This window comes from Rhinopithecus roxellana, chromosome 4 (genome assembly GCF_007565055.1).
Source record: "Rhinopithecus roxellana isolate Shanxi Qingling chromosome 4, ASM756505v1, whole genome shotgun sequence".
Lineage (NCBI taxonomy): Eukaryota > Metazoa > Chordata > Mammalia > Primates > Cercopithecidae > Rhinopithecus > Rhinopithecus roxellana.
Window position 1 is genome coordinate 46,803,574 of NC_044552.1, and position 15,915 is coordinate 46,819,488.

The following is a 15,915-nucleotide window of genomic DNA, read 5'->3' on the forward strand; positions in this document are numbered from 1 at the left end:
GAAATATATTTTACACAGTGAATACATACAATTTTATATGTCAATTTTTAAGTAAATTTAACAGAAAAAAATTAAACACAGGTGGGAAAAATAAATAAACAGAAAATTGAGAAACCAGTTGGTGAAAGTTCCCAGAAAATAAAATAAAAAGACAAAGATTGACTGTCAGGACAGAAAAGAAAATAAGAGTACCAATTCAGAAGATATAAATTCCAACAAACAAGAGATTATAAAGACATAACATAGAAAATAGAAGAAAGAAATTATTAAAGTAATAATAAAAAGAGATTTCCTAACTGAAGAATCAAATCTTCAGATTAAAAGAGCCTACCAAGTTCCCATCCCAAAAAAGTGAAAAAAGATGCAGACATCACCATGAAAGTTCACTACACAAGGGAGTGGGATTGGCAAAGGACACAAAGTTACATGCAAAGAATAAGAAGTCGAAATGAAATCAGGCTTCTCAAGAGCAACTCTAGAAGCTAAAAGGTTCAGCAAGCAATATCTCCAAAATGTCAATGAGAAATATTCCCAACATACAGGTATTTGCCTGTATACCAAGGCAAATTACACTCAAGTTTGACAGTTTAATAAATACATTTTTCATACAATCTAGAACACAAAAAGTTTACCTCTGTTAATATATTATGAAATAATTTGTATGACCACACTAGCACAATGGCAGGGGGTAGGGAACAGAGCATATGGGAACAAAAGTTTGTACACTATTGAAATTAACTTAATGCTAATCCCAATTAGATTGTTTTAAAATAAAATATAATTGTAATTCTAAGGGAAACCACTAAGAAAATAACTCAAAAAATATAGCAAAATAAACAGCTAGAGAATTAAAATAGTACACTAGAAAGTACCAATTTAACACAAAGAAGGCAGTGATGGAGAAACAGAGAAACAAAAAAACCTTAAGACGTAGGAAACACATAGATGGCACATGGAAATCCTAAGTTATCAGTAATTAAACATAAATGGATAAAACAATCCATGCAAAAGTCAGAGATTTCCAAAATGAATAAAAAATAAAAGAATATGATCCAACTATATGATATCTACAACAAACACACTTTAGATTCAAACATACGTAAAGGATGAAAATAAAAAGAAGAGAAAAAGACATATCATGTAAACAACAACCATAAAAGATCTGGAATGGCTATGCTAATATCAAACAAAACAGACCTTAAAACAACAACAAAAAAAGGTTGCTAGAAAGGAACACTTCATGATGATAAAAGGGTCAACCCATCAAGAAGATTTAACAATTATAAACATACATGCACCTAACAAGAGAGCCCCAAAATAAATGAAGCAAAAACTGACAGAATTAAAGATAATAAATAGGCAGGGCACGGTGGCTCACGCCTGTAATCCCAGCACTTTGGGAGGCTGAGGTGGGCAGATCATGAGGTCAGGAGATGGAGACCATCTTGGCTAACCCAGTGAAACCCCGTCTCTACTAAAAATACCAAAAATGATGAAAATGTTCTAAAATTACATAGTGGTGTTAGTTGTACAATCTGTAATTACACTAAAAACCAATGAATTATACATTGTAAAAGGGGGCATGTCAAGATTTGTGAATTGTAGCTCAATAAATCTATTATTTAAAAAACTATATGTGACAATGCGTTGAGACACCCTAGAACTGGGGTCTCCAACTCTCAGGCCGCAATACCAGCACCAGTCCATGGCCCGCTAGGACCAGGCTGCACAGGAGGTGACCAGTGAGTAAGCATTACCACCTGAGCTCCACTTCCTGTCAGATTAGTGGAGACATTGGATTCTTATAGGAGTGCGAACCCTACTATGAGCTGCACATATGATGGATCTAAGATGTGCATTCCTTATGAGAATCTAATGCCTGATGATCTGAGGCGGAACAGTTCATCCCAAAACTATCCACATCCCTCCCCGCCCTGCCATCTCAGTCCGTGGAAAAATTGTCTTCCATGAAACCAGTCCCTGGTGCCAAAAAGGTTGGAGATAGCTGCTCTAGAATAAATAATACACCTTCTCAAGGACACTTCTCTCTATAACCTACTAAAAATCAGTAATTTCAACAAAAGCAAAAAATAAACTATTTCTAATATGAATGGATAAATTAACTGTAATTGATAATTGCAATAATGGACTTCACCAAGGATAAACGTTAAAAACAAAATGGAAGATGCAATGGTTTTGGTTCAGACGGTACCATGCATAACATCTGTGTATGCAAAGGTAGATGTGACTTAGAAACCTCATGAAGCAAAGGAAAGAAACTATAGAAACTGCCTCCCTAGCATATATTCAATACTAAACATCTACAAAATGTTTGTTCACTTCCCTTCACAGTCTCTTTTCCCTAACTCATATACTCCATAGTGTTCCTTGCTACAGTGGATATGTCTTCTACTTGTCAGACAGGACAATGTCTTTCACCTATTGCAACTTCTACTTTTTTACTTTATTTGGCTTCAAGCCATGCATTCCAACAACAAAACAGAGTCTCAGCCAGTCCTACTACCATCTGACTGCTCTAAAACTTTCAAAACAGAATTTTTCTACATTCCCATTGTGGCATATATCTACCTAAAAGACATAAATTCTAGGCCAGGCAGAGAGGCTCACACCTGTAATCCCAGCACTTTGGGAGACCGAGGCGGGGATATCACCTGAGGTCAGGGGTTTGAGACCAGCCTAGCCAACATGGCGAAACTACGTCTCTAAAAATACAAAAATTAGCCGGACATGGTGGCACACACCTGTAGTCCCAGCTACACAGGAGGCTGAGGCAGGAGAATCGTTTGAACCCAGGAGGTGGAGGTTGCAGTGAGCCGAGATCACGCCACTGCCTTCCAACCTGGATGACAGAGTGAGGCTCCATCTCAAAAAAAAAAAAAAAAAGACATAAATTCTTCCAATACTTATCCCTGTTAAATAAGTCCCAAAGATCTCTTCTTTTTTATATAATTACAATGTGTAAATTATTCGGATTTATCTGCAAAACTATTCGGACAGATTTTACTCACAACTGACTTTTTGTTTTTTGGGTTTTTTTTTTGTTTGTTTGTTTTGTTTTTTTGAGATGGAGTCTTGCTCTGTTGTCCAGACTGGAATGCAGTGGCATGATCTCAGCCCATCACAACCTCCACCTCCCGGGTTCAAGCAATTTTCATGCCTTAGCCTCCTGACTAACTGGGATTACGGGCACGCAGCACCATGCCTGGCTAACTTTTGTATTTTTTATAGAGTGAGGGTTTCACCATGTTGGCCAGGATGGTCTCGAACTTTTGACCTCAAGTGATCTGCCCACCACAGACTCCCAAAGTGCTGGGATTAAAGGTGTGAGGTACCATGCCCCGCCTGACAATTGACTTTTAAATAAAGTATTACCTCCTCTAAATTTCACAACTATAAATAAGTAACCATCACTTGTCTAGTTTAACACATTATTAATTTCGAAATTTTTTGGCCAACAAAATTTTGGTTAAAGGTGAACCTTTATAAACTAAACCTTCTTGTGCTTTAATAAAGCACATATTTAACAGAGGAACTAAATGTGAGACTTTGTTATTAAGGAGCCCCTTTCCTTCTAGTCATAGAGAAGGAAAGACATATTGCTATCCAAAGCTATTAGCTACTGTTTCAGACAGGTACTTGGAGAATGTAAAGAGAATACACCACACATTAGTACCAGCACTTAAGACAGAAGGGAAAAATGAACGGTGAGAACAATTAGAAATAACTACAAAAATATACTTACAGCCTCAAACTGCAATTGGCTATCCTTTAAGAAATCCTGAATTTTATCCTTGGGTAAAATGCTGAATCTAAATCGAAGGAGATCCATTTCTTGTTGAATGAACCAGCGTCTAAGTTCTTCACTGAAATGAAGACAGAAAGCATGAGTACAAACTAAAAATCCAGTGCTTATTAAATCTAAGAAATGTTTATAAAACAATATTCAGACATAAGCAAGATGCCAGTGGACAGCAGTTAAAAACATGCAAGTCCTCTATCATGGTAAGGAGAATATCAATACCACATATCACAATCTTCTAGGCATGTGTTGGGTACAGGGTACAGGGGGTGTTAAAAATTAAAAGGATTAAATACAGAATGCTTCGAGCCTAGCTGCATTATTTTTAAATAATATAAAATACTTCATGCATTTAATGTAACTTCAAAATATTCATTTTATGTTAGAAAATAGGGGCTGGTATGGTGGCTCATGCCTGTAATCCCAGCATTTTGAGAGGTCAAGGCGGGCAGATCACCTGAGCCCAGAAGTTTGAGACCAGCCTGAGTAACTTGGTAAAATCCCATATCTACAAAAAACTTAGCCAGGCATGGTGGCATGTGCCTATAGTCCCAGCTTCTCAGGAGGCTGAGGAGGATCACCTGAGCCCACAGAGGTTGAGGCTGCAGTGAGCCAAGATGGCACCACTGTACTCCAGCCTAGGCAATGGCATGAGACCCTAGCTCAAAAAAAAAAAGAGAAAGAGAAAAAAAAAAAAAAAAAGAAAATGGGGAAATGGGGCACTCCTTTGGCTTGAGGTGTCTTTATAAATGCCAAATAAAAGACACCAATTTTTTAAGGCAACTTTGATCAGATTAACTTTGCAAAGGAAACTTTGCTTATGGTTTTACAATTTATAATTTCACAAAATTTAATATGCACATGTATACCACAATATTTAAAAGCAATAAAATGTTCATTTATAAAGCAAATACTAAGGGGCGTTACTGTTATATAATAAAATAATTACCCTGCTGGATGCAAAATATGATTTCACATTTTTAGGAGGTTTTCACAGATTGTCAGCAACATATTTATTATATAAATTTCATAAACTACATATGCTTTTTTACAGAAGAAAAACTCTAGAACCAAAATTGGTAAGTAATTTACCAATTATTATCTTGGGATAGTAAGCAATTCAAGAGTCTCACTTGATAAGCCTATTAATTAAAAAAAAGACAGCCATAACTAAATTATGTGACCAAAATTAATGTGTGGGGAAAAACAGTTTTAAAAAAAGCAACTAACTTGACTACCTCTGGGTGGCACTATTAACTTAAAAAAACCAACTACCAAACAAAAATCTTAGATTTAACTGGTCCATAGAGCTCCAATTCCAAAAACCTGTATCAAATTCAAGTGTGGGTTTCATTAATTGTTTCTTATAAATATTATCTTTTTTTTGCAGGAAAAATATCAAAAGTCCTTCCTCCCAATAAAATCCTTTCCAATTTAAAATCTCAAATGAAGAGTCTCTCTCATAAACTTAAAAAGTGTTTCATCAGGCAAAATTTTGTGATAGAATTTTTTTCAGTATTTTTAAGTAAACAATTTGCTCCAATTTACTGTAACAGTGTTCAACCCCATGATCAACGGGTTCCTGATGTTATTCTGGGTTTTCCTATGTTCAGTACAACATATCAACTTACCACACACCAATTTATAACCCATGACACCAGATTTGACTGTGAGAATATAAACATATACTCACGACTGGCAATAAGCAAGCCGCAAAATAAAATGAGAAATATGATCTCTTCTTCGCGGTTCATATTCATCTTCTAAGTTTTCCTTAAAAATAATGACACATGAATAAAGTAAATGCATTAGAATGGTAAGAGGTATAAAGAAATATTAAGCTAGCCTGAGCCAATGGTAAAGTAAGTTTCAAAAACATTTCTTTTTTTAGAGATGGGGTCTCGCTCTATCACCCAGACTGGAGGGTAGTAGTCAATCACAGCTCACTGTAACTTCCAACTCCTGGGCTCAAGTGACCCTCTGGGCTCAAGTGACCCTCCAGCCTCAACCTCCCAAAGAGCTGGGACTACAAGCGACACCACCATGCTCCGCTAATTTTTTATCTTTTGTGTAGATGGAGTCTCAATAGGTTGCCCAGGATGGTTACGAACTCCTGGTCTCAAGCAATCCTCCTACTCTACTCTCTCAAAGCAGTAGAATTACAGCCATGAGCCACCACACCCAGTCCCAAAACATTTCTTCTTCTTTTTTTTTTCTCTTTTTACTTTAAGTTCTGGGATACACATGCAGAACGTGCAGGTTTGTTACAATAGGTATACACGTGCTATGGTGGTTTGCTGCACCTATCAACCCATCATCTAGGTTTTAAGCCCCGCATGCATTAGGTATTTGTCCTAATGCTCTCTCTCCCCTTGCCCCAAACCCCCTGACAGGCCCTGGTGTGGGGTGTTCCCCTCCCTGTGGCCATGTGTTCTCATTGTCAAAACATTTCTTAATATGTTTTTCAGGGTAATTATCATTTACCTTAAGCTATCAATCACATGAAACCGAGAAGCAAACTAATCTCAACAAAACCTCTTGAGTTTGGACCCCACTATTTTCTTCCCACCAACCCCTCTCTTTTAATTTTCTTCTTATCCAGCCTATATCCAGGGTGCTCACCACTTCAACAACTTCTTACACCAACCTCAGCTTCTTTAATTTCAACCATTTGGCAAAACCTAGATTCTTAATCTACAACTACACTCTGCAGTCCTATTCTCAAAATGCTAAGAACCTCTGGAGAAAAAACACAACTATGGGAATTTGGAAAATATAATTTCATGGCCTATAATCTCAACTAGATCCTTGCCAATAGATCCAAAATAATAAGCGCAAACATGTCTTGAGCACTTACTAGGTACCAGGCATAAAAGTGCCCTAAACATTTTTAAGGCATGAACCCATTTAATCCTTTAAAAAAAAAAAAAAAACCTACGAGGTAGGCACTACTATAATCTTATTTTACAGATAAGGAAACTGAGGCACAAAGAAGTTATGTAACTTGTTCAGGGTCACAAAGTTTGTTCAGAGTAAGCAGCAGTATTGAGATTTGACAAAAAATCATCTTCCTCACCTCTCAGAAAATCTTCAGTCTTCACCAGTTGTCCCAAGACCCCTACTACAGCACCTTTCCCTTCTCTCTGAACAGATGACTTCACCTACTTTACAGAAAATAAAGGCTACCAGGCAGACTCCTTCAGTCCCAAGCTTCCGCATACACATGTGTGTTGCCTTCCATCCATCTCTACAAAGCATCTCCTCTTCCTGGCATGTAAAGCTATATTAGTCCATTCTCATGCTGCTAATAAAGACGTACTCAAGACTGGGTAAACCCATAAAAGGAAAGAGGTTTAACTGACTCACAGTTCCCCAGGGCTGGGGAGACCTCAGGAAACTTACAATCGTGGCAGAGGGGGAAGCAAACATGTCCTTCTTCACATGGTGGCAGTAAAGAGAAGTGCTGAGCAAAACGGGGAAAAGTCCCTTATAAAACCATCAGATCTTGTGAGAACTCACTATCTAGAACAGCAGCATGGGGGTAACTGCCCCCATGATTCAATTACCTCCCACCGGGTCCCTCCCACAACACGTGGGGATTATGGGAACTACAATTCAAGATGAGATTTGGGTGAGGATACAGCCAAACCATATGAAAAGCTAATTCCTGCACCTAAACCCCGCAACCCATTTGCTTATGCCTCTTAAAGACCCTGACTTATCAAATGCTCTCTCAAAGTTTTATCTTCAAGCTCCCCTCTTCCCCATTCTATTCTAGATCTTCTGCTCAGCTTATAAACATGTTTAAGTATCTCCTGTCACATATGTACAAATGTGTGCTTGTATATCTTCTCTTTTCCCTAAAACAACCTCTATATTCTGCCCTATTTTTCTCTTTTCAGCTACACATTTTAAAAGAGTACATCTTCTATATCTACCTCTCCACCTTCCTTCTCCAACCACTGTCATTGTTCTGGTCTCTGCCCCTACCTACAAGGGCCCATCCAGTTGCTAAATCCAATGGACACTGTACAATTCATCTTACATGATCTATCTTAAGCTTCTGAAACTACTGTGGTTAAAAGCACCACCACAGAAACAAAATACCCAGATTCAAATCTTGGCTCCACCATTTACCATCTTATGAGCTTGGGCAAATTATTCAGTCTGTGAATAAATAGGCTGTATCTGTAAAAGAGGGATGATAATAATACCTACCTCATAAGATTGCTGTATGAATTACATACATGGACTAATACATGTAATGCACTTAGAACAAGGTCTGGTATATAGTAAACATACTATTAATATAAATATCTGCTGTTGTTATTCCCTATTATCACTATTAATATCATGATCATTATTATTGAAACTCTAGCCCTCCTTGGCTTCTATGACACTACTATCCTGGTTCATCTCCTACTTCTAAGAAAGCTCCTTTCCATTCTCCTTCCCAAACTCCTCCAATTCCACTTTACCTTCAATACTGGTATTCCTCATGTCTTTATTTCCACCATCATCTCTTCTCTCTCAAATATCTTCCTAGGGTGCTCTTACCTACTCCTGGTGATTCCAACCTTCTGCTAAATCTATACTCCCACCAGATGTCTTCCTGTATATTCAGATCTGTATATCCAATTGTCCACTAGACATCTCCACAGGCACCTCAAATTCATGTTAAGAACTAAACTCTACATCTTCCAAGACTTGCTTCTCCTCCTGTATATCACATCTCAAAATATTACCACCATCCACTAATTGTCCTAACTAGAAACCTGGGTGTCATTTATAACTCTTCTCTCTCCATTCCCCCTACAATCAGTCACTAAAACCTTTTGATCCTACCTTAATACTTCTTCAACCGGTCCCCTTCTCTCATTTAATTCAGACTCATCATTTCCAGGCTTCTAACTGGTTTCCCTCCTAACAGACATGACCCTGTCAATCTGCAGTTGGCAGTCATCTTCACAATATGAAAATCTAACCACATCTGTCAACATGCAGCTCCACTATTACCTCTTCTGGAAAGCCATCCCAAACCTCCCCAATCTGAGCTGCATAATTATATATGTTTTTGGAGTTCCTGGAGCATGCATCTATAATCACAGTCATCGTCCTGTATTGCACAGGATACATTTGGCAATGTCTGGAAATATGTAGGGGTAGAAGCCAGAGATGCTACTGAGCATCCTACAATGCACAGGACAGTCCCTGCAACAAGGAATTATTAGACCCAAAATGATGTTAGTCCTGAGGTTGAGAAACCCTGCCATATTATAATCATCTGACTTCACATGACCCCTAATAAACTGAAGAATCTCCAGGCAGAGATCATTTTATAAAGACATTAGTCTTTATAAAAGCCCAGTGCCTAATATAATACCTTTCCCACAAGTGACACTTGATACATACATATATAGAAACTGAAGGAACTTTTCTTTCCGTTTTTACTTACTCTGTAGGAAAACTTGAGCTTTCGAAGCTCATTCTCCAACTTACTCTGGTATTGTTCAGTTCCTTTCACATAGCTCACTCCAAGATTTTCAACCGATTTTAACACTAAAAAAAAGAAAAAAGGTACAAATGCAAGATAATGTTTTAAAACTAAATCCAAGACAAAATCTATGGAGGGCAATTCCATAATTACTTGTTTATAGAATATGACAAGTAATTGCCAGTTTATTTCCTGTAACTACATTATATAAACTATATATGCTTGTAAGATGATAATGTCCATCTATGTGCAGAAAATATCCATGTCTCATAGCATAATCTAATACCAGGGATTCTCAATCAGGGAAGAGGGATGGATGGTGAATAATCATTCCTGTACTGAGCTGCTGTTGCTGAGGAACAGAAAAGTATGTCAGTATGGGAAAAAAACTAGGCACTCCTTGTTTGCATCCTTCATCTGTGAGCTGCCTGTTAGGCAGCAAGCGTCATTCACTTGGCATAGATTCAACAGGAAAAAAGCATCCCTTCCTTTCGTGATGAAGCCGAGGACAGGGCACAACAGTGAAGAACAAGGACCATCCAATCAGCCAAATGAACCATCCCGAACAGATGCTACATACTGTTCAAAGGTTCCTAAAGCATCTTATCAATCTTTCCTCAGATGAATTATTCTCTGGAGGCATTTTTGAAGTCAAGAATGAAGAACTTCTAATTGTCTCATGAACATAAACTCCATGTCCCACAGGTATGCATATCCAAATTAATTATCCTCCCCTCATTCCTACTCTTCTTCCTGCCATGCCCATCTCCATCAGCAGAGTTTCTATGCATGAGATCATCCAAGCAGGAACTTCAGCCACTCCACACCTGCTCCCTCACTCCTCATATCTAGTCACCAAATCCTATCCATGTTACCTCCTCAGTATCCCTTAACTCTCTCCATTCCTAACATTGCCATTGTCACTATCATAGTTCAGGCCCTTATCATTTCACCTCAAGTGCCAAACCCAAGGGACACTTTTCAATCACCATCTTAATCCCTATGAAGTATCTGACACTGCTAAGCTTTCTAAAACCCTTTTCTCCCTTGTCTTCATTCTTTCATTCAACACACAGGCACTGAGTGTCTCCTCTCTATATTAGCAGTGCTTACCCTGCTCCTCTAAGAATGATTAACAGTGTCTCACCTTTCATTCTGATTTCCCAACAAGGATATCCTGGAACATAAACTCTGAAGACAACGCTAGTGCTTCTGTTTCAATTCATGTCTAGCCCATTCTTTTCTCTAGCAACACACTGAGGATTCAGTAGGCCCCCAGGACAATGGCCACATCCTTCTTACACCCCGATATCATATCATTAGAATGGCACAAACTGCCCTCCATACTCCTCCATCCACCCTGAATTCCTGAACTTGTTACTGTTACCTCAAATATGAAATTCTCTTTCATGCTCCAAGCCTTTGTATAGGCCATTATGTCAGCTTGGAAAAACTCTTCACTTCTTCTCTGCTGGAAAATTTCTACTCATTCTTCAAGGTCCAGATCACATTTCAACTTCTCTAAGAAGCTTATTTAATCAGACTAAGTCAGTCACTCCCACTTTGTTTCAACAGCACCACCATTTACTTCTAGAGCAGTTAAAATACTGAATTATGACTATTATTTTGGATGTCTGTCTCCATGTACTAGAATACAACTTCAACAAAAAATAACATTATTCATCTCAAAATCCCTGACACCTAGAACATATGGCAGTCAATAATATGCACCGTACAATAAATAAATGAATGAGTACCAAACCCTCAACAAATATTTCTTGAATGGATTGCTGAATGAAGGAAATGAATTATCTCAATAAATATTTGTTGAATGGATTGCTGAATGAAGGAAATAAATTACCTTCATTCATTCTCACAAAGGGTAAGTAAGCTTCTCAAGAATATATACATTCTAATTTAAATAGTACTTACATTTAACTCTATCAATAGCCAAGTTTTCAAATTCTATTAAAGATATGTTTTCAGAAGGTGGCTGCAAGTAAAACTGAAGGCAATGAGGGTAGGAAGCATTCCTCTGGTCACCTGCCAACCTCGGCATCCTCCACTTTCTTTTGGAAAACTCCATCTTGGTCACCTTAGAAGAAAGCATATAAAAAGCATAAAATTATGGAAAATAAAGTTGAAAAAAAAACACGAAAAAATAATTACACAAACAGAAAAAAAAAAATGGACTTGAAGGCATGCACAAAATGTTAGCAGTGGCAATTCCTGGGTGACGTCCTTCTTTCTTTTCCAGATTTTCTACAATACACCTATAATAATTTTGTAATGGGGGTGGAAGAGGCGCTAGAGCAGACACAGGTGGTGATCCTAATTTTCAGCAGCATGAAAGTCAGGTGATGTTGCCTGATCATTATAGGCCTGTGTGTCACTGCTCCTGGATCTTTACGATCCCAAGAGTTAATATAAGGTTTTACATGGTCTGCAATCCTGAACTTAGAGGAGAGTGCTGTAGGTTCTGGCTAAATGAGGGTCTTACTTGATGGACTGGTGCCAGTTACTCACTTCCTCTGTTAGGACTCTGGGAAACAGAACAACTGTCTTTCGGAACTCCTTTTCGGGACCATCCACAAGTGCCTTATAAAAGTTCCATCCCCAACACCCCTGCCCACTCCACTAGCAAACCTATCTGCCCCCAACTCCTCCCTGGTACCTGAGTGTCTGCCCCAACCAATCAGCCAATACCCACTACTCTCAACCCGCCAAGTCTGTCCTTCTGCTCCTTCTGCCTGCAAAGTGATCCGTCTCTCCTTTCTCTCGACTTGCAAGCCTCAACAACAGGATTGCTCTCTGTCCTAAATTCGCGGGAGTTTCCCTTACCTGCAAGAATTCAAACTCGGGCAAACACAAACGCTGACAGCCACTGCTCCCGGGTGGCGGGAGCGTTCATATGAAACCGGAAGCGGAAGCGATTAGCACAGAAGGCCCGCCCTCCCCCACCTCCCCTTGGCTGGTTGGAGGGGGTTGCGCCTGGGGCTCTGGGCATGCTCAGTGAAGCGCGTCTGGGAGCTCAAGGCGTTTCATCGACTTTGGCACCTTTAAAATGCTCGGATGTCAATGTTTTGAGGATTTCTTTTTTCCAAATTTTAAGATGAATTTCCCGTACGTAGAGTCGGTAGCTTTTAACGGTTGAAACTGGGGTGCTGAATGCTAGTGGCGAAAACTCCCACACGCCGAAAATTGAACCAATGTAACTTCGTTTGGGGACACTAACAAATATTCCGTACATTGAGGAGAATATGGCGCTTTAACCCGCAGGGCTTTCAATCATCACTTTCAATCTGGGGAGGAATGAGGGAAAAAGGCATTAGGCATTAGGATCCATTTTGCACCTAGCTCACTATTAGGGGCTCTTTTTTTCCCTCGTTTAATCTTTCAACGACGTATAAGGTCCTATACGGTCGTATTACCCCCATTTGGCAGATGAGGAAACAGAAGTTACAAGATCATCGTTAGCTACATACAATACATAGTTTGAATTTCGTATTGAGCGGCAAACCCCTACTGGCAAGTTCCACGTTCAGTTCGCTCCCCGCTCCCCGGCAATGCCTCGTACAGAGTAAGCGCGCGGCTGAATTATCTGTGGAATGAACTAGAATGAATGAAAGAATGAACATTCGCAGAAATCGCTCTGCAGTGTACAGGAATTAGAAGAACCCAACCTCGGAGGGAAGATAGGGTGGTAGAAGTGGAAGCACTGGAGATGACGCGGACGTGCCGCTTACTTTCCAGATGTCTTACTGCAGACTCAAGCAGCGCGTCAGAGCCACCACACCAGTTCTGTCTGTAAGATTTTCGAGAACTGGAAATTAACTTCACTCGTGGCCTCTAGGAGGCGTGCCTCGCTTACAAATGTGCTGGAATGAGGCTCCGGTATAGGTAGTCGTTAGGAGATCAACTGAATGCTTTGAAATGTTCATGTTTTTAGGTAGTCGTTAGGAGATCAACTGAATGCTTTGAAATGTTCATGTTTTTAGAAATGCAAAGTACATTGAAACAATATCAAGCTTCAAAGCATCTACCCAGCCTGGACTAAACTGTGGCTGGCACTGACTTTATACCAGGACCTGTTCTAAGTGGTTTACATATCAACTCATTTTATTCTCATAACCATTTAAGATAGGCTATTCCCCTCCTCCCGACACACCACCACTACCTGAGACAGAGTCTTGTTCTGTCGCCCACCCTGGAGTGCAGTGGAGCGATCTCGGCTCACTACAACCTCTGCCTCCCGGGTTCAAGCAATTCTCCTGCCTCAGCCTCCCGAGAAGCTGGGATCTGTAATCCCAGCTAATTTTTGTATTTTTAGTAAAGACGGGGTTTCACCATGTTCGCAAGCTGGTCTCGAACTCCTGACCTCGTGATTCGCCCGCCTCGGCCTCCCAAAGGTTATTATATTAAACCTATTTTCTAGATACGGAAACTGAAGAACAGAGAAGTTAAATGAAGTCAAAAGGACACATAATGTCAGAGCCATGTTCAAAGCCAGAGAAACTCTCCAGGCCCCACTGTGCTAACGATCTCACTATACTAATTCCAGTAGTATGACAGCAGAGCTTCACCTCATTTCTTCCTCTGTGTATCAAATACATAATACAAATACTTCACCTGGTCCGAGGAAGACACCTGAAAGCATACAAATTGCCTGAAAAACCCTGCAGCACAGACCATAAGAATATTTACATGAATATCTTATCTCTGGATTTCAAACAAATTTAAATATTATAAATTACAAAGGAAAAAGATATAAAGAGTTGACAAAAATACAAAATTACGCATGTAATAAATTCACAAAAGTATTTTGCACTCATCAAACTAGCGAAAAGGTCTACCAAAAGTATAACATCAAAAAGGTTAATGCCATCAGGATACAAAGCAGTTAATTCATTAGGAAAAAAATCCTAAGACACAAAGAGAAAAATGGGAAAAGAAGAACAGGTAACTCATAGAAAAAATAACTAACGTTAAATATGAAAAATGTTTTTATCACTAGCGCAAATAAATTTTCTCCTGCAAAATTGTCAAGGATTTTATAATGAAATTACTCAGTGTTGCCACCTGTTTTGCTCCTCATTTAAACCTCTGAAGCTGTTTATCATTCCTATATGGTGTAGTTCTTTAAATAATTATAGCCCTCTACTACAGAAGTTCTTTATCTTTTGGAAGATTAAGAACTTCTGTAGTAGAGGGATGTAATTATGTCCATGAACCACTGGACAATGTGATGAAAGTTCTCCTCAGAAAAATGCACCTACACACGCATCTATACTATTTCAAGAGATTCAAGATCACCGTATGTGGCTGGTCAAGAATTCCAGCACCACTAGGTTTTAAGCTTTCTTTGGATGAGCGCTTTTGTTCATCTTTGTGATCCCCAAAGTACTTGCTACAATATCTGCCCAATTAAGAGATGAAGTCGCCAGTGTCATTTTATGACCAACTCAGAGAAAACTGGAAATATATGTTCATGCTTAACATACCAATATCTTCCTATGTTACATAATAGCTGCCTTTTCATCATATTAAAAACCGATTTTAAGCCCCCAGGAACAAAATAGCCTGTGTTGGTGAGCTATTCCAGCATTTTTATTGTTTCTAAATGCCACAGTTTTGGTCACTACCTCACTGTGAAGTGTGTTTTTCTGAATCCAGAGGCAATTGCAATATAAATCTGCATATCACAGTAGCAATAATGCACAATAATGTTACACATTTCAGCAGCCATGTTCGGTAAATCACTGTGAGCTCTTTCATGTATTCACTTCATCTAAAAAAAAATGGATTGACGCAATGCTCAGCCCTGGCAACTGAGATTCTTGTAAATTACAGACATTGACCTCACAATCATGGGGAGGAAAACATACATAAACACATAAGTTTTACTTCCACTGAATCATAGCATCTCAAAAATAGGGACGATTGTTTCGTTCATTTCTGTGACCCCAGTGCCTGGCACTCCATGGGCCCTCAACAAATACTTATGACACTGAATTGTTTTTGTTTTTTTCTTTTGTTTTATTTTGTTTTTTGAGACGAAGTCTTGCTCTGTCGCCTAGGCTGGAGTGCAGTAGTGCGAACTCGGCTTACTGCAACCTCCGTCTCCTGGGTTCAAGCAATTCTCCTACCTCAGCCTCCCGAGTAGCTGGGATTACAGGCACCCGCCACCATGCCCAGCTATTTTTTGCATTTTTAGTAGAGATGGGGTTTCACCACATTGGCCAGGCTGGTCTCAAACTCCTGACCTCAGGTGATCCGCCTGCCTCGGCCTCCCAAAGTGCCAGGATCATAGGCGTGAGCCACCGTGCCCGACCAACACTGAATTGTTGAGTACTGTGAGAGACTATGAAAAAAAATGCTGGGTTCAGCTTCCCATTAAACAGATGGTTTGAATCAAATGTGACTCCAACCTATAAAACTTCAAGTCCTCATCTGAAAACTTTATACACATTCCTTCCAGAATGAGTTGGCTTCCTAGTTTAGCCTGTAATAAAGCACAGAGTACCTTCTCTGGCAGAATTTCCATGAATCATCACTGCTCAATTCAGTGCCCGCCCTGGGCATTACCCAGCTACAGACAGAC

The 15,915-nt window shown here is 39.3% G+C and overlaps 1 protein-coding gene across 3 annotated transcripts in view; it reads right to left on the reverse strand.

Moving 5' to 3' along the window:
• PRIM2 (DNA primase subunit 2) overlaps window positions 1-15,072 on the reverse strand; it is a 324,570-nt gene extending 309,498 nt beyond the window's left edge. The window contains exons 1-5 of one of the 3 annotated variants that reach the window (XM_030928221.1): window positions 14,957-15,072; window positions 11,247-11,409; window positions 9,276-9,379; window positions 5,514-5,593; window positions 3,764-3,884 (exon numbers count right to left, since the gene is read on the reverse strand). In XM_030928221.1, coding sequence (XP_030784081.1) covers window positions 3,764-3,884; window positions 5,514-5,593; window positions 9,276-9,379; window positions 11,247-11,400 — 459 coding nt within the window. In that variant the 5' untranslated portion in view covers window positions 11,401-11,409; window positions 14,957-15,072. Of the gene's footprint in view, window positions 1-3,439; window positions 3,885-5,513; window positions 5,594-9,275; window positions 9,380-11,246; window positions 11,410-12,155; window positions 12,239-14,956 lie in introns of those variants that run through there. The other 2 variants (XM_030928220.1, XM_010387923.2) reach the window with 2 other exon arrangements.
• Between the last annotated feature and the right edge of the window lie 843 nt (window positions 15,073-15,915).